At 32.5% G+C, this 26,720-nt stretch overlaps 4 protein-coding genes across 5 annotated transcripts; 2 read left to right on the top strand and 2 right to left on the bottom strand.

Annotated features, from left to right (window-relative positions):
• Positions 1-2,044: 2,044 nt before the first annotated feature.
• On the bottom strand, positions 2,045-5,344 carry SRN1 (stress-related NAC1). Its single transcript, NM_001317368.1, is given in 3 exon segments — positions 2,045-2,520; positions 2,808-3,995; positions 5,031-5,344. Coding segments are annotated over 3 exon segments (1,773 nt in total). The 5' UTR covers positions 5,236-5,344; the 3' UTR covers positions 2,045-2,140.
• Positions 5,345-11,408: 6,064 nt separating this feature from the next.
• LOC101255970 (co-chaperone protein p23-1) lies at positions 11,409-14,722 on the top strand. Of its 2 annotated transcripts, none has more exons than XM_004252510.5 (6): positions 11,409-11,740; positions 13,607-13,793; positions 13,883-14,042; positions 14,133-14,173; positions 14,269-14,320; positions 14,397-14,722. In XM_004252510.5, exons 1-6 carry the CDS (start codon positions 11,736-11,738, stop codon positions 14,492-14,494), a joined length of 543 nt encoding a protein of 180 aa, XP_004252558.2. In that variant the 5' UTR covers positions 11,409-11,735; the 3' UTR covers positions 14,495-14,722. The 2 variants fall into 2 exon arrangements, with proteins under 2 accessions (XP_004252558.2, XP_010314468.2); XM_010316166.4 differs by having other exon boundaries at positions 11,579-11,740; positions 14,136-14,173.
• A 769-nt stretch (positions 14,723-15,491) lies between these two features.
• LOC101256266 (F-actin-capping protein subunit beta) lies at positions 15,492-21,984 on the bottom strand. The gene is made up of 8 exons (XM_004252511.5): positions 21,417-21,984; positions 19,291-19,361; positions 18,238-18,351; positions 17,376-17,458; positions 17,226-17,299; positions 17,000-17,119; positions 16,228-16,323; positions 15,492-15,795 (listed from the first exon to the last, which is right to left on the bottom strand). The coding sequence occupies exons 1-8, from the start codon at positions 21,543-21,545 to the stop codon at positions 15,712-15,714; spliced, it is 771 nt and encodes a 256-aa protein (XP_004252559.1). The 5' UTR covers positions 21,546-21,984; the 3' UTR covers positions 15,492-15,711.
• Positions 21,985-23,097: 1,113 nt separating this feature from the next.
• LOC101256569 (uncharacterized) lies at positions 23,098-26,470 on the top strand. Its single transcript, XM_004252512.5, has 2 exons — positions 23,098-23,644; positions 26,090-26,470. The coding sequence occupies exons 1-2, from the start codon at positions 23,270-23,272 to the stop codon at positions 26,303-26,305; spliced, it is 591 nt and encodes a 196-aa protein (XP_004252560.2). The 5' UTR covers positions 23,098-23,269; the 3' UTR covers positions 26,306-26,470.
• Positions 26,471-26,720: the final 250 nt, after the last annotated feature.

Below are 26,720 nucleotides of genomic sequence, written 5' to 3'. Positions count from 1 at the left end.
AGAAAAAAAAATCTATCAAGCCCTCAATTAATTACTTTGAAAAAATAAAACTCTTTGAATTTAATTTCTTTTACTTCATAATTAGTAGAAGTAAAATGATGAACTCAGTATACTAATAATTATTTTCTTTAATAGATGTGTCAATTCAAAAGTAGAAAAGTAATAAAAAACCACGGCAGATAATTTAAAATGAGCACAACTTTGGAGATATATTAATAGAAGAAACTTAGCAGGGGCAACGGGTTTATTAGGGGTAGGTATATATACATATATACATGCTAATCTAACTAACTATCTCATCATAATCGAGGTGAGACATAAGATATAACAATTTCAAATAAAATACGAAATTATTTTGTCACGCATTTGATTGAAAGTATTAAATTACTTATTCCTTTATTTACACATTATTAATCGGATATATCACTCCTATACATAAAAAAAATAATTTATCCCGAAATAACTTGTCATCGAACAGACAACCCCCAAGCGTCAAGAAAATGAAAACGTGGCTTAGAAATGAAGCGCCCACACATATACCATTGACATAAGTCATTAGCACATTCTAGTCCCAAGTGTTCCCAAAAAATTATTTTTTTAAAATATTGTTTTCTTGCTTCAACATATTCTTGAAAATAATTAGAAAAATCACGTTTTACCAAAAAAAAAAAAAAAAGGACTACATATAATAGGGTATTGAAAAAATGAAAAAGGAAAATAAAGAAGTGGAAACACTAGGTTGTATAATAGGACTATGCTCCATATATTCAGAAGGGTGTAGATTTGCAAGGCTATTACTTGTAAAACTAAGTGCTATTTTTCATGGCAGAGCGTCAAACAGAAGATCTAATTGATTTATATTCAAAATCATATCAGAGAACTACAAGTAGAGAGAGAGGAACAAGTGAACAACAAGTGGCAGCCTCGGGAGTCTCATAAGTGTGTAGTCGAAAATACGGTAATAATACGAGGGAAATTTCATGTCTACCTTGTGTATTTGTTAGAATCACTAAATTTACTTTATTTTTTATTTCGCACCTGATGTTTGCTACCAGTCCCACAAGTATTCCCTAACATCATACCACGGGCTCAAACCTGAAACTCTGGTTAAGAATGACAGTGTACTTACCACTTCAGCTAGGTTAAGAATAGTCACTTGGTCCAGTTTAGGGTATGACAAAGACCATGCTCAAATTGAACATAATTTGTAAAAACTTGTGAGCTGAAGGACAAACAATTCATACCAAGCAATTTTACAAAGTAAGAATAGCAGGTAGTAACTTCATTATACAGCTGATGATAAATCATGCTGCATAATCAAAAGACAAGTTAGAAATCGATTTCCTCTCGAGTAACGAAAACAAAGTACCAATCTGAACTTACCTGTTCAAATAGGTTAACCTGTCCAACCTATAAACAAGAAAACTAGACACAACATCAAATTTCAAGCCACATTGAACCTTCCAAATCAGAAATCAAACTTGAAAACTCACCTAAATTAAGCCAATTATGCATACCTGCAAATCATAACTCTAAAAGCAAAGAAAAACTGATTATGAAATGATCTCAAAACTTTCAGTCAAAATTGCCAATGACATAGTTCCTTGTTCTTCTGTTCACTAGAGGGATATTTCCTATGTTATTTTATCCTTTTTGTTACTACTTTAGGGTGGTACAAGAGGTTGTTTGGTTGCTGGATAAAAGAGGAGTTATTCATATACTAAAAACTAGCATAACTTTGTAAGTTGGTTGATTACAAAATGAGGAAATATAATACTCATGTAGAATCTAGCTTAAAGTATACAAAGTTTGGTTGTTTTTTTCTCTTTTCACGTAAAACGTAGCATTGCTAATACAATGCTTGGTTCATGTTTTTCTTTTACGCATAACTAATACATGCATAACTCTAACCAGCAACCAAACGACCACCAAGGGGAAGGGGGAGTTCAGACATCATACTTATAAGTAGATTTTGTATGTTTTTCTTTTACGCATAACTAATACATGCATAACTCTAACCAGCAACCAAACGACCACCAAGGGGAAAGGGGAGTTCAGACATCATACTTATAAGTAGATTTTGTTCTCATTGATTCTGGCAAGATGCCAAATGATAGAACATCAACTTTTCTTTGCATATTTAAGAGGATATGGGTCTCCTCAAGATGTCGACAAATGTTCCTAGTAATACACATAAGATTGCACACAGTATTCCAACAAAAGAAAAATAAAAAAGCCCATTCTTAGAGTAGCGCGAACTTCTTGAAGTTGCTGTGTTACCTGCTGCCGCAACATTCATGTTCCTGGCGTTTATTCTTATCTTACTAAAGCTAGACATGCGCTTAAAGGCACTATTAACCACAGGACTTTCAGCAGCTATAGCAGGAGCAGTAGGTATAGAATCCACGAAGGCCCACAACTGAGAGGTTAACCATGATGGTGTACCTTCATCTTGATTGGGTAGTTGATTTTGATTTGCGTCCATAGGATGATTTGCCAAAATACTATCATATACAACACCTAAAACATTGCCAAAACTTGCAAAAATTAGGGGAAAAAAATAATCTCAACACCAATATATTAGCAGCAGCAGAGCTCTTGCAGGCTCAAACTCCCCCATTTCCACTTGGGCAATAGAGTTCTCGCCATGCTGAAGATGACATGGTTATTCTTATACCATCATCTGCCAAGAGCTCCATAAAGTCAGATCACATAGAAAATGTGTTTTATGAAAATCGTAAAAGATCATTAATACAGCATAGGCCAAGCAAAAGTTACATTATTGCTGTTTGAGATCATTTGGGTACCTGAAGTAGCTGGAGGAGCAACCAACTGATTTGCCTCGCTGGGGTAAGAGATATTGAACCTTTGATCGTGTACCCACAGTTGATTGCTAATCTGTTCGGAATTATTCAAATACATTGGCTGGTTGTTCATCATTTCATGCTGGAAAGTGTTTATATACGTTGTAGAAGCAGGGTTAACAGAACCATTCACTAAGTTGTTCATGTGTGGTTCAGTATTTTGCCCAACTTCAGTTGTTCTTACATCATCAAGCAAGGGTGCATCATGGTACAGGTCAAACTCTGCCAACCCATCAAAATAATCGAATGGCAAATCTTCGAAGTTTCCAGCAGGCATATCAAAGTTTTGACCACTTTGGCCTGCCTCATCAAAGTTTTGAACACACGGCCCCAAGTTATCAAAGTTCTGAGTGCTTGGCTCCGGGCCAAGAAGGTCATCCATCTCCAGAAAATCCTCTTCCACCACATGTGGCTGCTGTTCATAAATAACAGGAGCAGATGTGACTTCTAGTGCCTCATGCAACTGTCGCTGTGATGTGCCTGACTGTGTCAAGTCAAAGCTTTCCTTTGCTGGGGCAATCACCGCACTGCGGTGGGGAAAATTGACTTCCTTTGCGGAATGATATAGAAAGGTACTTCGAGTATCTTCCTCCTGTACAAGCTGCTCCACTGCATAATCATAATCTACAGAAAGTGGCTCCATAAGCACGGGGTTCAACAACTCCTCAAGTCCACCATCCACAAAAGGAGCTTCAATAACATGGTTAGTGGAATTATCCTGATGGACAAAGCCTTTGGCACTAGGACATTCATCATCAGCCCACTCCTCTTCTCTAAAAGGTGCACCATACTGCTCACCATTCTTAGGCCCGGAGCCACTCTTCTTAAATACCTTGTAAAGCGCATAGTAGTCCTGGGCGTTTTGACATTTTTTCAGCTCTTCTTCATCCATAGTATACTCATGCATCACCCAGTCTGTCCGTTCACCTACCGGTGCTCGGCCTTTATAAAAGACTAGGGTCTTCTTAAGTCCAACAGCACGAGAGTTGCACATAATGATTCGATCCTTTCCTGTAACTTTCCAGTGCCCACGCTTCGTTCCCCTGTTTGCCCGTGCTCCATTAGGATACTTTCGATCTCTGGGGCTAAAGAAGAACCACTGGCGGTCCCCAGTTTTTAACTTAGATAGATCTGCAGTTCAAATAGCAAATTCATGAGTACACCATTCAAAAGGATTAACAAAGATCATGAATCTACCACAGTATGATTTTACAAAGCAGTACCAGTTAAATTTTAGAACAATTAACAGGTATGAATAAGATAAGTGTAACGAAAGAAACAAAAAAGCGAAAAGCAAACAAAACACAAAAAGGGGAAGAACTTGGCTTAACAGCATGCAGAATGATCACATTTACATTTGATAACGAAAGGTAAAGAAATGCATGTCGAAGACTGGATCTGATATCTCTGGACTTTCACAAATGATCTCCCCGACTCAAGATCATGTTAGATCATAATTCTCATATGTTCTTCAATCAATACAAATTCTATTAAAGTTTTGATTTCGGAAAAACACATATACAGCTGAAACTAACCTCCAACCAACCTAGAGAACAGAAAACACAGGAAGGAAAACAACAACAACAACAACAGAGTTAAGAAATTAGGCCATAAACACAGGTCCATGAAGCTATTTCAATTAAATTAATTCAACAATTGATCCTGTATAAACAAATAACCACCTTTGAAGCTCAATCACACAGCAATAGACCTATAAACACAATAAACTCAAAAAAAATAACAATCCCACAAGTAAGGTCTAGGGAGAGGAATGAACATAGACCTTGCCACTATCCTCATGGAGGTATGGATGTAGAGAGAATGGATGTAGAGAGAGGTTGTTTCCGAAAGACACTCAGGGTCAAGTGAACAAGCACAATTAACTCTTCACAGTATAACAACTATGAAAAGTAACACATGGAGGTTCATATACACAAACTAATGTAATTGTTGTAGCTCTAAAGAGAAGTATAGAACAAGACGATGCAATTAACACAAGAAAAGTCACTACAATACATAGATCAATCACAACCCTCAACAATAAATAGCTCAAAAATCACAAACACAAACACAAAAATATTCAGAACCCATGATCAGATCAAGTCAACGACCCCAAAACACCAAGAAAATCAAAAACCCAGATTCAAAAATCATATCATAACATACCAGGCAAGTCCTCCGGTTCCCATTTGTAAACATCAGTCTCAGCAATGGCATCAAGCAGAATCCTCTTCCGGCAGATCTTCTTCTTCAAATAGTACAGAACAAGTTCTTCATCAGTCGGATGAAACCTAAATCCCGGTGGAAAAACATTCTTTGATGATGCAAAAACAGCAAACGAATCCGAATCAGATAACTCAAACATCTTCATCTCTTCACTAATCAAAAAAAATTCAACCACAAAATGATTCAATAAGCAAAAGGGTATCCAAAAAATATGATCTTGAGAGAAAAAAATGGATTAGGAATCGAATTGGGACAAATAATTTAGTCAAAAAAGGAGAAAAAATATAGTAGCCGCCAGGATGATTGGAGTAAAGGGGAAAGTTCTTGGAATTTAAGGGGAGGTACGTGTTTGGTGAGACTGAAGCTCAGTGACCTTTTTGGATTAGGGGATTAAGCTTTTGTTTTCTTTCGATTTTTCGGCGTCAGATATCCGTATCGAAATTCAATTAAATTTAAATTTGAATTTGAATAAGAAACGTCTTTATGTTGAAATTCAATTCAATATGGGTTTGAATCGAGAAGTCCTACATATTGAAATTCAACTAAATTTGAATTTAAATGGAAAAGTCCATAAAAAAAATTAAAATGCCTAACAAGCGCAAAAAGAGCGCTTCACAAAAGAATCTTACACTCTGTTTGGATAATTGTTATCTATTGTATTGTATTGTATCATTATTATACCTGCAATATTTATTTTGATTGTTACTTAAAATGTATTATATTGCCTTGTTAAATTTCGTTGTTACGAAATAATAAAAACCCTCATTTTATGGAACAATCGATTTGGTGTGTTTTTTCATTGTTACTAAATTTATTTTTCCAATTATATTCTCACATAATATTTTATAATACTTCTTAACGCTTTACTTTATATTATTTAATTCTAGTTAAACCTCATATCTTAGAATAATTGAGAATATTTTGATAAATTCATAAATTACGATACATTGCGATGTAGTCAAACCAAACAATAAAAACGTTATTAAATAACAACAAACAATACAGTCTAGCCAAATATTGTATCTACCATATTGTATAATATAACACAGTGCATTATGAAACAATAGATAACAATGATTCAAACAGAATATTTATGTACCATGATAGATTTCTTGTTGGAGATTTTAGGTACACCTACTCATGAAACTGTAAATCTCTATATTCACTTCATAAATAAATATGTGCGACTCTAAACTTTTCGATACACGTATTTTTATCAAAAATCATTAATCAATAAATTCAATAACTTATACTTTTTTTTAATATAACAATTTCATAGTATTTGACATAAACTTTAGCACGTGCAATACATTATCACAATATATATATATATATATATATATATATATATATATATATATATATTAGCATATATTCACACTTTATAAGATTTCTAATATTGAAAGGATCATTAGTCATTAATCCTTCCAATGTCAAAACAAAACTCTAATCCAACTTTCCTTAATCTTAATTTGCATTTGAACATTTAAAAATTACAACCAACTCAAATATTATATTTTTATTTAATCAAACCATTAGTTTGACCTTTTCATGAGAATATTCCATCTTCATTGGAATATAGTATTTTTCATTTTCAAAATAATTATTATGTATCGTTTTTCCCAATTGATTTAATTAATTGTTTGTAGTAAATAAATTTAGAATAATTTAATATTTACATACTTAAAAATTACAAAAAAATATATGCTATAGTCTATTTCTAGAAAGCAAAACCACAAAACATAACAAATATATTTTTAAATGACAAATATTTTGAAACTAAGATTAATATTATGTTATTGCGTCTGTAACTTGGAATAATATGGTTAGTTGAACATGTGTGAACACATCAAATAGAAAGGAGTAAAAGTGTTTTTTTTTTTTTGTTTAATATATGTGGTGAACACATCACGTTAACGAATAAAAGGGTGCCACTTTAGCTTTTTTCAATCACGTAATTGATAAATTATACTAGTAAGTATACGTGTAATATTTGTGCATGCATTTATGATGTACTATTTAATAAAAATATTCATACTTTATAAATATTAGTAATAATGTCAAAAATATTATTATTTTAAAAAATTTATGTGTCCCAATTTTCTTTCTATTTTATCTCTCTTTTTCAATTAATTCTATATATTTTTTTTTTAAAAAAAAATCATTCTCTCTCATATTTATCTTTTCAAATTGTTAATTCTCTCTCTCATGGTTATCTTTTCTGATTTTCCTCCAACATTCAAGTTGCAAATATTTTTTTGCCATATATTTTGGTTGTTTTTTTAATCCAAAATTGAATCAACAAGAATCCTTTGATTAAGATATCTCTAATCTTTATCCTATTTTCAAATTTCTTTTCTAATTTTATTTTTGTTTAAATCTTAAAAAAATGTTGTTTGTATTTTTCAATTTCCGTTATGATTTACTCTCCGATGGCTGAATCCAAAAGGCTTACTAAAAGTATTCATCTTAATCAATCAATTTCTGGTGATTTTTCATCCTTTAATTTATTTATTACTTAACAAATAATGTATAATGTATGATCCACTGCTAAAATGAGGGAAGAAAGAGGGTAAGAACATTTACAAGACTCATTGGTGTGCAAAACATTCCTCAAATTCAGAACGCAAATGTAAAATTTTTGTCTACTCGTGAGGATCTTGAAAAAGACGGCAAAGATTGGATAGTTGTCGAACAATTTTCTATTAGTTTGTTTTGTATTTATAGTTCTTTTTTAGAATTTGGTATGCTTTCTTAATTTATATTCAAATCACTGTGTATACTATCAATATTTGTATTTATTAAAAATTTCATGTTGCATGATTTATGAATCTTGTATTTGTCCCTAATTTGTATTCATCCAAATATTTGTCAACTAGTTATGTATTTTATTTATAAGAACAATAACTTTTTGAAAGAAAAATAAATACACAGTGAAAAATATATACGAATACAAATGTATTTCTTAAATAGCTACATTTTATTTGACATACATATTGCAATATTGCAATGAATACAAACTAATAAAGGTATGTCAACTGAATTTGACATTTTTTTTCTTATTTGTATTTATTTTAAAAGTATGTCAACTATTTATGTATTTATTTAAGAATAAGTACACCAAATACTCAATTATTTCTTTTCAATTTTATATTTCATTCACTTTTTCATCATACTAATTTTTTGTATTTTATATATTATTATACAAAATTCTAAATAGAAATACAAATAAAATACATATTGAAATGAATACATACAGAATTTTTGAAGAAAAAAATAACTATATAGGGAAAAGATATATGAAAATACAAATATATTTCTTAAATGACTATATATATAAATTCGGCATAGCTATTGGAATGAATACAAACTAATAAAAAATTATATTAAATATAAATAGAATATATTGTGGAATGAATATAATTTTAAAAAGGTAAAAATTCTGGAGAAAAAAAACAAAATTTAAATTTTATTTGAAAATGTAACTGATGAGAAAATTAACAATGCTTGCCTTTTTTTGAAATATTCCCCCCTTAATTTTCTCCTTTTGTTATTAAATAATTATATTTTTTAAATAAAAATAAATAATAAAAATATAAATAAGATACATAACAAACTAAAATGACATTTTTACTAAATATTGAAATTGTTGCTAATGAGTCTTCTTAAATGCTAAAATATTGACATTTTGAAAATTTTCCCTTAATTTTTTGATGTTTAATTATTGTTATTATTAAGATAAGTATTTGAAAGAGGAACTTATATGAATAAGTTATAGTTTGAATAATGATTATCATTAGTAATTATAATTTATAATTGACAATTTTCACATATAATAAACATAAAATTTATATTTGTATATTATAGCAAAGCTTGCATAATTGCACATTATAGCAAACATATATATATATATATATAATTCGCTATACATATACAATTGAAGCGAATTGTATAAAACGAGAAAGAGAAGGAGACTTGGGCAGAGAATTGTATAAAATGAAGTGTATAAAACGAATTGTATAATTATAAGTGTACAGAATGAATATATACAATTTGAGTTTGTATAAAATAAAAACGAGAGAAAGGCAAAAGAGACTTGAACAGGGAATATACAATTGAATTGAATAGTATAAAATGAGAAAGAGAGAAAGGCAAAAGAGACTTGAATAGAGAATATACAATTGAATCGAATTGTATAAAATGAGAAAGAGCGAAATTAAATACAATTTGAATTTGTATAAAACGAGAAGAGAGAAAGACAAAAAGAAACTGCGTAGAGGAGTATTTTTATTATATAATTATAAGTGTGTAGGATGAAAATATAACTATTAGCATGTGTATATACAATTTTCTCTCGCTTTATACAAACAGAAACGCAACTTATACATTTCGTTTCTGTTTGTATAAGCGGGAGAGACGAGGGTGGCGAGTGAGAATAGGGAGAGTGGCGACCGAGATCTGGGAGAGGGGAGAACAAAAATATATGTATTTATACAATTTCCTCTAACTTTATACAAATAGAAACAAATTTTATACATTTATGTTTGTATAAAAGTGAGAGGAAGCGAGCGAGAGATGGAGCGAGAGAGAAGAGTGGCGAGCGAAAGTTTGAGGGAGAGAGGTGACTGACAAACAGTGTGCTACGGGACACAATTAAATTAAAAGGTGATTATAACAATTAATTTAATTTATTAACTTGTCATTATATACAATTTTCCCTTTATAATTACTATTAGTGAGAGAAGAGAAGCGGTGAAATTTTGAGAGAGAAGGAAAATATGTTAGATACATGTTACACCAACAGATATATAATTTGATACATCGAATACTAGTAAAATCAATGATCAGATTTATAATGACAGATATAGATTAATATATACACATTATATCATCCGTGTTCATTATAAAAATACATGTTGATAAGAATATATTAAGATACATACGTGCTAATACAATTTGATACATCGAGTACTAATAAAATCAATGATCATAATCTGATATACAATGACAAATATAGATTCATACACACTGTATCATCTGTGTTCATTGGCTCTTGATACAGACTATATTAAGATACATACAAGTAAAAACTTATTCAAATATGATGTGTATTTGTATTTCAACACTATACACAATTATTATGTCTGACAAACCTAATACATACATAATTAATATATTGTATCAAACATTTTAAACATTGTATCACTTACATATATATCATCGTTTGATATTCGAAAAAAAAAAAAACATACTTATGATTATAATATTTCATTGAAGAATACAAAAAGAGACACTTGAAAATAATTTAATGTATACAACTACATTGTAAAAAATTCTACAAATCTAAGTTGATTCACTTTTCAAGTTTGATTTTGTGGAAAAAAAAAATATTTCAAAAGGAGAGCAAGAGAATTAGAAAGATTAGAGATTTGTTATGAAATTCTAAAATAGATAGTAAAATTTGATTCTGAACTTTGATTTTATGTTTTCCTTTAGCAAAAAGAATAAACTTATACTCAATTTCTTATAAAACATATATAATAAATAGGGAATATATTCAAATTATTTAAATGCTTTTAAATAATTCAATTGAGGTAATTATCGAATCATACCATATAGTTTCAGTCAATGTTTTAAAAGGAGGGGGCGTAAGGTGAGACGTTTTAATTAGTATGATGTGAGATGTAAGCTCTATGGACCTCTAACTTTTTTAAATTATGATATAGTATAATAATATAAAAATTCCAAAATCGTTATACAGGTAGAAATAATCTAACTTTCGAATAATAAAAGAATCATTATTTCTCAAAAACATTTTTTTATCATACTATATAATTTACGATACATTAATAACCTTACTAGTATTATGATAAAAAAAACAGCCCATTATGAATAAAAATAAAATTACCAGAAAATACATAATTACCTCATCAAACTTAGATCCTATTTTTTTGAAAAAGACACCTTAAGTTTGTGGAGGTCTTGCTTATTCTCTAAAATTACTTTTAAATCGCAAAATAAAATATAGTAATTTTGTGACAATAAACCTTAAAGCCCAAAGACAAGTGAAAAAGTAAAATTTTGCGACGTATTTTTTTAAAAAAATATTACATAATATATAAATACTTTAAAAGTTTTATCAAATAGGAAAAATGCAATACTAAAACTTGTGTCAACAATGACAACTTTTTAACACATAATTTACGTAAAATTTGTTAGACGTGACTCGTACACTAGGCGTTGAACGAATTTAAAACGTACAATTGAATTCTCAGAACATAAGACATAAGTCTTACAGAACACTAAAACCTCATACTTGAATCTCGAAGCATTTTGCTAAAACATCACCCTAGCGCGAACCCCGAGGCGAGTCTCAACTGAGCTTTTTAAAACACTGATTCTAGTCCGGCAATAACAAAAGCCACAAAAAGCACAACCTTTACATTTTTTTTTAAAGTTTATTAGGAGTATTTTTTATTTTAAATGATAGAATAAAAATATTTTCACTTTTCCAAATATCAAGGCAATAGAAGTATCTAGAAATTTGCAATATCACCCTTCCTGCAGTATATAATCAAAACCTAGCAATTCCAAAACGGCACATACAAACCTCTGCTCTCTCAATTTTCCTCCCTACCAACAATCATGAGGTAATTTTTTTAATCTTATTTATTTTGTTGCATTGTGATTTCATGTTTTGGGCTTTATTATTTGAATTAAAACCCTAAGTGGATGATTTTGCTTACTTTGTTATAGATAATTAATTTGATTTGCTGATCTCTGTTTAATTGTGCATTGGAAGGCTGTGTTATATGTATATAGTTTGCTTGCTAATTGATAATAGAGGCGGAGCTAGGTGGGGGTTCGTCGGTTCAGATAGCTTTTTTGGTGATGCAATATTTATACTAGAAAATTAAATAAATATATACGTGTATTTCATTAATGAACCTCGAACCTCTAACAAAATTGATTGACAGTGTGGAAATACTTTTCACGCTAGAGTTGTGGTTTCGAACCCTAATCCTGACTCTGCCTCTGATTGATAAGGTGCAGACAATATTGTTCAAAGAGCATCTATATAAATAATTAAGGCAAACACTAATGAGTGCAAAGGTGGGGTGGAGGGGTTGAGGTGAGTTAGGTATTGGGAGGGAGGAGGGAGGGGGGAAGGGTAGAAGGCCCCGCTTCCGGGGTGCGGGGTAGTGTGTGGGCTGGTGGAATGGGGTGGTGGTGGTGGTGGGCTATTTATAGTGTAGTTTTCTCTTTTGGGTGTATTCTTGCCTCCTATTATGTTTTGAGACCAGATTGAAGAGCAATTTAATTTCTAATAGAATCTATATTTTACCTTGTATCTTTAAGCTACTAAGGGAGTAGGAACTTCATCTTCCACTCATGGTTACTTTGGCTGAGATACTCGATTTGTCATATTTCCTTTCGATAGGTATATGAACCAAAGGACATTCCCTTTGTATTTGCAGTTTACGATAACTTTGCTTCTTGCTAGTGTAGCGTCTATTGACATTTTTTCAGTGAGAGTGAGCAACATGCCTTTCCGTGGATCTAGTATGAACTTGTTTAAAGCAACTTTAGAGTGTTGTTTAAACACAGATGTGGATGTGAATCGGTTTAGAGCGAGTTGCAAAGGGAAAGGGTAAGGGTTGACTCCATTTTGCCCTGAATTGTCTTTTATTTTTGTACAATTGAGTGGGAGTTGCTAATGGTCTAATGGTGAGGTTGGAGTCGCAGCACGTATTTTCTAATAAAGAGTACTCATTCTATCAAATAAGTCATTTGTTGGCCCTCCAAGTTGTTTATCTTTTACTTTAACGTAATCACTTATACTAGTGTTTGTCTTGTTGATTAAAAAAAAATGAACCTGAGGCCTATTTCAATATCAAAATCCAGTTCATGGGGTGAGAATTGCCTAAGACTATATGAGGAAACCGATGAAGTTTATTGAGAACCATGAGATCTTAGATTTAAATCCCAGTTGAGGCAAAAATAGTAGGCGATTTCTTTTCATCAAGAATTGGTGGATATAATTATTCAGTGATTGTGCTAGTGGGAGATAGCTGATACTTCGTGAAATTAGTTGAGATGCATCTAAACTGGTTTAGACATCATGGTTTGAATTTCAAACTTTTAGCTGTTATCTAGTCTTGCATAGTCCTGGAATCAGATACTCAGATTCCCTGTCTTGGATCTTTTAAATTATCTAGACAGCTTAGTTCTGGATCTAAACAAAATCAACGCTGTTCTAATGAAGTATTCAGTTCAATTAGGAGCAGAAAAATTGTTATTATGGTATGTCCTTCTCAATTAACTTCGTAAAGTTATTTGTGTCATGTGATACTTATATTGAAATGCTGCTCAATTGTAAATGGCTAGACGGATAAATACACAACTACTCCATCTTTATGGTTATTAGCGTTGAAAGTTCTGATCAATGAATGTTACCCAATGATACTATTGGTTTATCGAATATATTTGTTCCATCTTTTTTTTTTTAATTTCAGCCGACATCCTTCTATCAAGTGGGCCCAGAGGTCTGACAAGGTGTTTATCACAGTTGAGTTACCTGATGCCAAGAATGTAAAGCAGAAACTAGAACCAGAAGGAAAATTCTCTTTTTCTGCAACTGCTGGAGCTGATAATGTTCCATACGAAGTCGTTCTTGATCTCTTTGATAAAATTGATGTTGATGTGAGTAAATCTCCTTCGCTTATTCTCCATGCTTAGATTTCGGTATGTTGTACCAAAGTTCACTCTCTCATTTGATTGTCGTCATTCAGGAGAGCAAATCTAGTATTACATCTAGAAATATCTGCTATCTTGTAAAGAAGGCAGAAGACAACTGGTGGAGCAGACTGATTAAGCAAGAAGGTAAATCACCAACGTTTTTGAAAGCTGACTGGGACAAATGGGTCGATGAAGATGAACAGGATGGTGAACGTAAGTAAATTTCACCACGGTTATGCCTCGTTGATAAATCTATAACAACCCATCTGTGGTAATATTTTACCATGACTTTACTTTTTTCAGCAGCTGGAGCAGATATGGATATGGGTGACATTGACTTTTCAGTAAGCACGATTCATGAAATAAGTACACTGTAGTTATTACTATTGATTTGTGCTTGAACTTAGAGACTTACATTACCTTTTTCTTTAAATTGCAGCAACTCAACATGGGTGGTGGTCTAGGGGATTTTGATGCTGATGAGCCTGAAGGTAAACCGGGTTATTTTTAACCGTATGTTAGGATTGAGTCTTGTTTTATCTCCATTTTTGGTTGTGGTTTTTGCAGAAGAAGATGAAAGCGACAGTGAAGAAGAAATCGAGCATGAACATAGTGAATCTCAAGCAGCAACTCCAGCAAGCCCTCAAGTTGAGATAAAGGCTTAGAGAAGCTCTCCCTATTTTTTTTGTGCTTTCTGTTTAACTTCTAATTATTAGTATAAGATATTTAGTTTGAAGTTGTGTGTCTTGACTATTGGTGATGGAGCTTATGTTTTGGCTTTGTTATCCAGTGTTTATACATTTGAGATTATTTAACTTGTGAAAAAAGTAGATTATGAGAAGTAATCTGAGGATCCAATTATGTTAAGAAACAAATTAAATGTTTTTGTAGCATCTCATTCCTTTACTACTAAAACTCTTTTGACGGAACTACCTTATATTAGATTAGTTCCTTTTTGTATGGATGATATTTAATTATCAAAAATAAAATATTCATCCTTATTAAGAAAAAAAAAATGATAAATTCTTTTTCTAATTTTCACTTGGGGCACCTTGCCCCACACAAATTCATGGGCCTATTTGAATAACCCGATTGATTTTTGGCAAGAAATAAGCACACATAACTGTTAGTCTATTTTTCGAAAATCTATAATGTTATTAAGTTACGAGTAAATTACATAATTTCATTACATTTAATAAGAAATCACAATCGATCCTTAATAAGTTTCTAATTACATTAATCCATTAAAAATTAAAAAAATTCGAATATAATAATTAAAGCTCGAATATATTAAATATGGATACATTATTATGTTACTAAGATACATTAAAAACTAGCCCGGATACATAATATATAGCTCAGGCCTCAAATACACTGAATACTGGTTCGGACACATTTCTAATACATTAAAGAAGTAATTAGATTTGGAGATTTTCAAAAATATTAAGAGACAATGGAAAATAAGTAAAATAAAAGGTGTGTATTTCTTTAAATTCTACCTAGCAATTTATATCAATAAAACTCTGTTGATCATAATTTAAAATCTTCATCTAACCTGTATTTGCCATACCCTATTTTCTGTTGGAGCCATAATAAGTAACAATAATGACACTAATATCTCAGGCGTATTCATATTGTACATCTGATCCTTGAAGAGAGAAATTTGTATGATAACCCACATCTTAAATGAAAGTGAATACAGTTTCAGACAGTCTAAAACTAGGACATTTAAGCGCTCTGTAAGACTCAAATGTGTAATAAATTATAATACAACCAGTTATCAATATAATGAATACTGTTCAACCACGACCACTACCGTTTGACATGGAAGCAAACCAAGGTTTACACAAATACTCAACAGAAAAGGCAAGAAAAACAAATCTCAGGTGTCAGGCAATTTCATCTGCACCAGTTCAGCAGGTGGCCTCAGAGTACAAACCATTTCATTTGTCTTCCCAAAATATACCTGCAGGTTTAAGTAGTTTTTGAACTCAATTTCAAGGTCTGTTTTAACATAGAAATGACACAACGGAAAGAGGTCTCTATCAACAAAGATTAAAGCATCCCTTTTTTGAGACCTTCCACCAATTCAGGTAAATTCATACTTGTTCCGAAGTTATTTTCCAAGTGAACCACGATTTCCCTAAACTATATTCACTACCTGATAACACCCTTGGTCCACTTTCTGCCTCCTACTAAGCATTTGCCAGTAATAAAAGCTAGTACCAGATAACATCCTTTCTTCAAGGGAGAATAACAAAGAGGTGCGAGTCATTGATTTCAATAATTATCAAGTCTTAGGATGAACAAATTAGCAACACATCGAAGGAAGATAACCCATCAGTTCCATCAAAGAAAAGGTAAAAGGAAAAGAACTTCAAAGAGTAAAGACATATACCTGATCCAAGGAGTTTCTCAGTTTACCCTCCATCTCTTCAATCATCTTTCCCATGTTACACAGATGACCCTCTGAGACAGAGAGCTTCATACTCATCTAAACATATGCAAAGGAGGATAAATTAGGAAAAAGTACCAAGATTTCCAGCTAATGTCTTAATCCATACCATGGAATGAATAAGGACTTGCAGAGATCAGTTTGATGGGGGAACAAGTTCAGGGTCTGAGCTAGGTTGTGGCAAGGGAGTTCAAATTGAATCTCCTTCACCATAAAATTATATTGTCTAAATAGGGTAAAACCGGTTTTTTATTGTTAAATATGAACTATTGAATCCCCTTAACAAATGGGTTGATGAAGATGAACTGGACAGTACACGTAAGGAAATTTCACCATAGTTCTGCCTTATTGATCATGACTTAAAATTTTTCTAAATGTGGGCGCGTCCTTTGCATCTTCATACTTATTAAAAAACTCTCATGAAGTTATCACCCATACGATACAACAACATAATGCGAGAAAGGGATTTCCACTTTTTCCGAGCTTGATATGCCTTAAAGGTCTTTCACAAGTCGGGGCAGTATTACCACATTCATGCGGCGTCATAAACACATTAAAGCCTCATTTATTTTTATTGAGATTAAAAGCTTGAATCATAATACACATCTGAATAGAACTTTAAATGTGCATTAAGATTTAAATGTTTGAATCGAAATACAGATTTGAATGTTAAGAAACAAAGCATTATATAATTGCTACAAAATCCATTAAATACCTGTCTTCTAATTGATCCAGACAAATTGAATGAGCCTGATGACTCATTGTCAGTAGTCAAGGTCAGCATCACTGTACTAGTCAGGCAGTACTGGACAATTTCTTCCTCTTCTGGTCCCACCTGAACAATTTGGTAACAATTTTAAGCCGTGCTCATTAATTGAACAAACAAGAAAGTGAAGAGAAGACCAAAGAAGTTCTCTCTTTCTTTACTCAGAAGCTAATACCTCAATAACATGTATGGCGTCCCAGGCTCCTTCCTGGAGATACCCCCTTCTACCATGTCCAGTCTTGGAGCCATCTACATCCTCCAAAAAAGTTGCAAATTAGAAGCAGAAAAAATATCACGTATTTTTGGAAATCCAAATAGGACTTACCTTTCTTTATTAAAAAGCAAGCAACAAAACCTTCATTTTCATCTTCCCACATATAAACTGATGAGATGCCGCCTTCATAGTACCTAACAGTGTTTTGGTCAGTGAAACTGCAGAAAATGCTGTGAATAACCAAGAGATGAAACTAGTATGGATGATATCTTCTTAGCTAGTCCTATCATAAGTTAACATGATAGGACAAATCTGAAAGAGATGTCCTAGATTCATCTACAGTTAAAGACAAGCTGAACAAAATATTTGTGAATTAAGAATTTTATTGGCACAAGGGAATTTGCAAAAAGAGGTTTTGCATTATGTAGCTAATGTTTTATTAGTGAGAGAGACGAAGAGAACGTCTGTCATATATTTTCGCACTGCCATGTTATTACTCAACTGTGGCAGCTATCATTACCAAAAAAAAAACTGTGGCAGCTTTGCTTGAGCATCACTATCACGCATTGGGTTATGCCAGAAACAACAACCAGCTTGATGAGATGCTGGACCAGAAAATGAAATAGGAAGAGGAAGCTACTATGGTGGAATACTATACTTGCTCAGTTGCTTGTAGATGGTGGACTAGTGGGACTGAGAGAAATAGAACGTGTTTTGAAGATAAAGCCAACTCCATTCATAAGAAAGTTAATTATATATTTTTGTTTTGTTAATGATGTAGTTTGAAACATGTAAATGAGGCTGATTCTACAGAAGTTAAAATCATTACAAGAATAGGTGGGGCATAATATTGGGTTTTGTTTTCTGGCTATTTTGTACAGTTTGGCAAGCACATTCTCCATGCTGGTTCATTTATAAAGCTTGGTACAATTGCATAGCAAGAAGAAAAGACGAGGTAAATAAGGGACCTCACTGGTCACGATAGATAGCAAAGACTTCATTTGCTTCAACCTCAAGTTTCCTCAGCTCCAGAGAAGGTTGAGGCGCATCTTCTAATGGTGGATGATACTTATTTGACCAAGGAGACCTACAAGTGAAAAATACCAAAGTTATAGATAGAACATCCATCAAATGTAGCATAGGATTTGTGTCATTTTATGTCTTGAAATGCAGTAGAAAACAACTAAACTGGCCAAACATGTAGTCCAACGATGTTAAGCTTATCTAAATCACCTGATATTCACATATTGGCTTTACTATCATGTCAATATGTTGTTAGCCAACTCTACAACAATCGAGAGCTCTTTTACTAGGAGGGTATTCTTATGGTCCAACATATAAAGAGTCAGCACTCCAGAAAATCAGAGAAAGAGAATGATGAGTGATATAAATAGATAAAACTAAGACCTGTAAGGCCAAAAATCTTGGCCCACATACATGTCATCAGACTCATTTTTTTGGTGAAGTCTCATCCTGATAAATTAAAAAACATTTATATATAAGAAAGCAGCAAAAAGATCACAACTACAAAATCCTGATCAGAAACACTTGTAAGAAGTCCTGCCTTTATCAGAGGTTCAAAGGAAAGTTTAAGTGTTTGATGGTGGAACAATTAAAAAGTTACCAGGTATAGGGCTCTGAAGAATCAAGAGACATTGTTAAGTGGAGTGATGGGTACCGGCAAGTTTCAAATATTTCAAGACAATTATGGTCAAATATGAAAATGGCACCCTATGAGGAACACATAACAACAAATAAACATGAATGAAACCAACATTTAAATTGGTTGAAGTTGCCAAAACAAAAACTTTGGACTTGTACACACAAAGTGGAATTCCTTCCAAGCAATTCAATTTCATGAAAATATTATAATCAACTCTAGCGCATGATGAGCTGTGAAAATCTATATTTAACAAGCAAGGAAATCTTAATAAGTCAATCAAAATGACAGTACGGGAAGAATCCTCTATGGGATTTGATGCCGTACAATAGCACCCCATTTAGATACAAGCAATTAATCAGTTACCTATATGAATCAGCATCTCTGTTATACTCACAGAGGATGAATTCTTTGCCGGACTCCATATCACACAAGACCTGATAATCCAATTTCAAGACATTAGCTTTATCAAGATGAACAAATGTTTGAGACTTGATGAGCTCAAATACCTTCATTTATAGTAACAACTGACCAACATTTGCTCTAGCCTGAAGCTAGTATATACCAGTATATCACATACACATATCATGGCCATTATCCATATTAAGTTTCTCTAATCCAAATAACCAACAAGAAAAGCGAACAAAAAGCGAAAGAGAGGAAAATATATGGAGATCGTTTTTTCAAGAATGTAATTTTATGAAAAGATAAATTACCACGAAAAATCATGCTTCCTTTTGTCATGATATCAAAATGCAATTTGCAGTGGAGATTTATCTTCTCTTAAAAATGTTGGCCATCCTCAATTCAAAGGCCAGCATCAACAAATGCACAACCGTGAAAGATATAATATACAATTTTGGCTTATGATCAAAGATAAAAAGAAGTAGCTTGGCAAAAGTAATGTTTAACCCCTCCAAGAATCATTATTCAGTACTGCAACCCAAAAAATGTAAGGTCTCGGTATAAGAAAGTATCATCAATTTTTTTGCAAGTAAAAATAAATTATCTGAAAATGGAAACACAACAGTAGGTTAATGCTCTGATAAAGGTAAGATATGATGCAGTGCAAGCACTTATCTGCATTAATATCTCATACATCCCATTCCCATAATTAATAGAGCAGCATGTAAACAATGTATTAGAATCATTGTTCGAACCACCGTAACACTGAAACAAGAAACTCTTCTGGGCTTTCATACAATTCAAATGAAAAATTTTCCAGTCCTTGAAGTGATTCTATATTTTCAATAGAAAGGTAGCTTTCATGTTTTCACTTATCTTCTTTTTCCTTAATCAAAAAAATGTTCTTTATCATTTTGTTTACCTTCTGAGGTGGTTACTGATGATTCTGAACCAGAGTGATGCAGCAACTAGCTATTTTATTTGAATTGGTTATGCAGATAAAAAGAGCCTCGTCCTAATTTGGTACATGTCTCAACATAGATCACGTCCAAGTTGAGAAGTATTACTTATCCAAAACATGATAAAAAGTGGAGTATCTAGCAGAAGTCCAAACTCTATTGAATCAGTAAAGGAAGTCACGATATCAAGTTAGATAAGCTGTACTGATGTTAATCCCACTATCAATACCAGAAGATAAGAGGTGAATGTTCAACTTCCGCTGAAATTCAGTCATTCAAATCAATAGAGATTTGAGAATCTAACTAGATAGGGTTGGCTAAAAAAGATTCTTTATTGGTTTCATCTTGTTAACTACATTCCGATACTCAATAATTTGTCTTTTTGAATAATTATAGATTCTCTTATACTAGGTCCCTCCATCTCATACTTATCCCTATAATTCCTGTAGTATTTTCTAATTAAATTTAAGAAACTACAGCCAAACAAGGGGGCCTAATGGAAAACTTAACAATAACAACTAAACCTCAATCTCAACTAATTGGTATCACCTATTTAAATCATTTGCTTCCATTGTGTTTTGCATACTAGCTACATTCACACGGATTCTAAAATTCTCATATGCGCACACTCAAAAGAGCCAGAGCTAAATATTAGATGTTCAGTATGTCATAAGAAACTGGATTACAGATCCAGAATACTGAAGCAGTTGCAATTAAGTCAAACTGTTTTGCGCTAAACGACAACTTCAGCCCATCGAAAACCTAAATCGTTAACTCTTCTGAATGCATCGACACTATAAATCCTTACAAAAAAACTAATTCATTCCAAGCAAATGCAACGTCAACTAACTCAAAAAGGAGTATAACTTATAACCAGACATCATTACATCAAAACTATACAAAATCATTCTGCACATCTACAGACCACAAAACAACAGCTACACCTCAAATATAAGAATCATCTGTATCAATTTTCGCTCTATTTCATTCTGATGCTCAATAATATTCAACTAAAACAAATTAGGGTTCAATAACTCAAAAATTGAAATCTCAAAAAAAATACAAAATGAGTATATTCAATGATGCATCTTACAAGTTCATTTGCGAAGAGTTGTTTGGCTGTATTACCTGGAGAGGCTGATCAACTTGAGAAAGGAGATCTGAAGAATGTTCAGGCAAGAGACTTAGCAGAGCAGATAAAGCAGTTTCTGTATGCTTTGGAGGTATTCTTCTCATTAATCCCATTGCTGCTTCCATAGCTATGGTTTTTCCCTCTTGAAGAGAGAGAAATTGACTGAAATGATTTGGGGAAGTTTTAGAGAGAGAAAGAGGAGAATGGAGGAGGCGCCTTGTTTTGATCCGAGTTTCCCTCGCGGGAAAATTCTATTAAAAATTTGGACTATTTTTTATTTTCTTATAGATCATTTTTTCGATCGAGCTTATTGCACAAAATTTAAATATTTTATTTTTTATAAAATTGGCTAGCATGTATTGATATATGATAATATCAATTAATTAACTAAAAATATAATATTACTATAGTCATTTACATAAGAATATAGTAGCAAAATAGATGTGTTGACTATAGCCTATAATTTGATTTCCTTTGTTGTTTTTTATTTCATCCAAAAATATGGAATATATACATGTTTATATACTTCTATATAGATCGTGCCTGACCATCTAATATATGAATTTATAAGTTTTATATTGGTTTAGTTTTGAAGCAAATAGTATATATTTTTAGTGAAATATCAAGAATAATAGTGTTATTTTTTTTTTTGGTCTTAAATAAATTTTTAAATGATCAGAAATTGCTAGTGAAATGAGTGGTTTGGTTGGTGATGGGACATTTTGGGTCAACTTTCTCATGGCTACATCATTGGCCCAAGTGTGTGAGTAGGTTTGAAGGCATGACTATAGTATGTTAACAACGAAAATTGTCGTTGTTACTTTTGGATATACATAGAGTAAAACTCTCGTACTCATATAATAGCTTGCAAATTATATAGAGAGATAATTCGAACTAGCTAAGTGTGTTGTGATGAGCTAGCAAGAGGATTCGAATTTGAAACCTCCAACATAAGAACCTTAAACCTAATCATTGGGCCATCGAAGCATCTGCTTATATTATAATTTCGGCTTTAACTTCTTTTTTTTCTTTTTTAGGAATGAATTTTCAAGTTCAAAAAATGATAAATAATGAATTTGTTTTTCTACTTTCTAATTTCGTATTACGAGTTTTCTTTTTTTGTCAACAACATATTTTACTATAATTAGAATTAGACATTATGAATTCAATTAATTTTACCATTAATTTCCATCAAATTTATCGAGTTTATATATACCAAATTTAGATAATTATAAGCCAAATTTTAAGTGTTCATCTTAATACCCAATTAAAAAAAAAAAAAAAAAAAAAAAAAAAAAATACGTCCCTAGTTTTCTAATTAACAATAGCACAACCTTGAAATGCTTGCATATTCGAAAACATAATAGTGCCCTCCATTACATTTCATATGATAATCTTTTATTGAACAAAATATAAGGAAGAGTTGTAATCTCAAATCTAATATTATATATATACTATATAATATATAGTACTAATCAAATATTGGTACCCCATATCAAAATGAGAGTTAAATATAATTTATTACAATCTCAAATTTTATTTCGTAAAAAAAAATTTAAGAAAAAAAAAGAAAATTTATTAAATTGAAGAATCGAGCCTTATAGAATAGTAACTCATTTCTAATCGACAATCAAATAATTCGGCTCGATAAATACACTACATAATAAAATATAATACGGATAAGTTTATTCCAAGGAGAATATACTCACAAAAAATAGAAAAATAAATTGCCACCTTATAAAAAAAAGAAAGCAATTTTATTTATTTGTTTATTTTTTAAGTAGCTCAAAATTTCATATTATTAACGATCTTATACCATTGGCTTTTCCTTTTCTCCATTGCCATAAAAATGGTGGAGATCACAGAAGCTTTCGCCGGCAGCGACGCCGCCGAAGCGACTCCACTGTTATCGAATATAAAACCTAACCCGAATCCGAACCCGCCAAACCGGACTAGATCCGTAAAGACGAAGGTCCCGGAGGTGGAGGTCCACCTGTACCGACGTGGCAAGGGTCCCATCGACGTATTCAAGGCAAACCTTGGTGGGTGGGACCAGGATCAGCTTGATGTTAGGGAATTTCTCGACAAATACGGGTTCAAATCGGTTTATGCATTCAAGCCGGAAACGGGTCGGGGCGTTCCGATCCGGTTTAATCCACGTAATGGAAGATCGATTGTTACTTATCGAGATGGATCCACCATTTACATTGATGGAGAACCGAAGGTAAAATTGCTACAATTGAAAAGTTCTGTTTTTTTATTTGATAAAATATGCACCTTTTTATATCCTTTCGTTATCCTAGTGATTTGAGCTTGAGCTTGCATATTGGAGTTGTCATATTCGAAATATGTGGTTTGCATGGTGCGAGTTAGTTGACTTATGTGGTTTGCGATATTACATAGTGTTTATGAATAAACTTACAAGATAATAAAATTGCAAGATTAAAATTGAAAATAAAATGAAGAAATTAATCTCTTCAGGCTGAGGCGCGATATCTCACTCTAGGAGATTCAAGTCCACTGCAGCAAATGTTTTTCACCGGTCCAGCAATAGTCCTCTTTGACTTGTCCCCTCCAGCATACAACAACCTTCACAAATTATAACTCAACAACTCTGGACAAGAGTTGAGTTCAAAGCTCCACTAAAAAGAACACCTCCCTTCAACTAATAAGAACTGACTACCACTATTTATACTACAAGAAGTCTTCCTAGCAATGAACAAAAAGATAATGGAGGTAGTCAATAGTGAAGATAATGTCCTTAGGAGTTTCATAGGTTATAATGGGAGTTACATAAGTTACAAAGAGTAATGGAGGAATTAAGAATGAAATACATTGATGGATAACCAATGCTAATGGATGATGTAGAAGTCATCCATTCCAATGTTCGTTCTTATAACTCCAAAATAAAGCAATTTAATATGTTAAATATTAATATTAAAATGCCAATAACCTAACACATAGCATCGGGTTTTACCCTGTGCTATGTGGTAGTGTCGTCAAAAATAAATATGCACTTTTATTCCCAAATTAGGTAATGATCGTGTAAAATGACAGAATAATTCCTTTAACTCCTTTGAATAAATCTTACAATTTTCTTTTTCAATTTGATTGCTTTTATTTGATAATTGTGGTGTTCGGACCAGTTTGCAATGCATAAACTATTTCGAGGCTAGGATAGATGAACAAGTGATTTCTTTTCATATGTTCTAGCTTTTTGTAGACAAAGTTAACTTTCATCTATTCTAGCTTTAATAGACAAAGTTACCTGTTATCTGGTATTTGTTGGTGAGGTGAGAGGTGATAAGTATCGTATAGACAAGGTATGTGCAGGCTGACAGGAAGACTATAATTATAGAAAAGGAGATGTTGCTCTAAGTTGATCATTTGGTTTTTGATTGATCGGATAATCTACTGTTAGTCTTAGAGCTGTCAAAATGGGTTGACCTAATACAACCCAACCTAACCCTAACGGGTTAAAGTGTTAAATGGGTTGGGTGGGCTGGCCCTTTTAGTTAAAGGGTCAATAAAATAGTGGCCCAATCCAATCCTAAGCGGGCCACGGGTTGGCCCTTCAACAAAAAAATGAATAATATTTCTCTCTTGGAAGGAGTATCGAAGAGAATAAACTGTTGAGGTCTATGAACAGGAGAACATCAATACACAAAATTTTATTAATGAATTACACACTTTAGCGAATACTTACAAAAATACATTTATGAATCTCACACTTCGGTGAATATTTACCAAAATACATAATAGTCAAAGTAAGATTTAGCGAAAAAATGTTGATCATTCAACTATTCCTCCCATAAAAAAACAAGCTACTTTAAAAGACTTGATTTTTTTATGTTTTTTATTTATAAAACATTTACAGATAAAACACTACTATATATATATATATAATATTTTTAAATATTCATAGCCCACGGGCTGACCTTAGTGGCTTGCGGGCCAAGTGAGTCTAGGCTAAAAAGCCTCGTGCCTAAATAGGCCAAAAAAATTAAGTCCAACCCCATTTAATTCAAGGGTTGGGTTGGGCCGGCCTCGCGGGTTAAGCCCACTAGACTTGGTCTCATAAAAAGGATGGCTACGCATAAAGATGGTTTCTTCCTTATATGCTCTAAGCTTTAGTAGTTTAGTATTTTGGTGCACAATTTGCAACTAGTCTAAAGAGCACTGGTGTTTCCTGCTGAAAATGCAGGGAGAATATGAACCTAGTCAATGTCATATGCTGGTTCCAAATTCTTTTGGCGTTGGACGATTGGACTCGATGTCTGTGACAAACAGTCCATTTGAATGATCTTGAACTCGAGTTTACTCCATGTATGAGCTCATAGTGCATTTATATATATGACGAAATTCAGAGTGTTTTTCTCGAGAACTGAATATCATTATCTGGACTTGGAGAGTCTTGGCTATCGTGGGAAAATCGTTTATGACAAATGATACGATCTAGACATGATTTTGAAGGAACTTATTTTGCCTACTATTTTGATTGGCCTAGTGTTAGATTCTAAAGACTAAAAAATTTACATGATTTTTAAACATGATCAAGAGATACTTGGACACAAAGAGAAAATAGTTTCGGAAGATTAGTTGTGTCCTTTAAATACGTTTAGACTCATACATGTGAGACGTTGTAATGGTTTCTTTGTTTGATTATTAGGACTCGTTGGTGAAACCTATAACCAGAATACTGGTTGGGGTTGCTGTTGTTGCCATACTTATAGTATTACTGGTGATAAGAGACCCTCCAGCGTGGGCGAAAAAGTTTAATCTCTCTGATGGTCGTGTCCCTCCATGGCTTCTGGCTTGTGCATTTGTTGCCTTCACGCGTATGAGGAAGAGAACCAGAGATTTCATGGAAAGTCGTCGAAAATAAGCTGGTGTCTGGAACTGGTAATTCAATTTTCTCTGAATTTTGTGCAGGCCCCTTCATTGTCTCTTGCCTTTCTCTACTTTTTATTGTATTCACATATAACAAAATCAATTCTAATGTTATAACTCCGCGATCATGAAAGTATATATATCCATTCCTTTTTCTCAATGTGTTTGGAGAGTTTTTGCTATGGCTATGAATCTTGAATTTCATATGGCAAAGGAGTACACATTTTTGCTATTCTAATTTACTAATAATACGGAAAGAAATAAGTTAAAAAATTCTCACATGATTTAGATGTGTAATTAACAATTTCGTCTTAATTTACATGTGTTTCAATTGCTTATACCTAATTTTAATTCATAGTCTTTATATTCCTATAGGAAGTTTGAATTTATACACTTAATTATTCATGATA

Source organism: Solanum lycopersicum, chromosome 12 (assembly GCF_036512215.1).
Source record: "Solanum lycopersicum chromosome 12, SLM_r2.1".
Classification (NCBI taxonomy): Eukaryota; Viridiplantae; Streptophyta; class Magnoliopsida; order Solanales; family Solanaceae; genus Solanum; species Solanum lycopersicum.
Note: the sequence above shows the minus strand (reverse complement) of the source record. Positions and strands in the feature narration are given on the sequence as shown.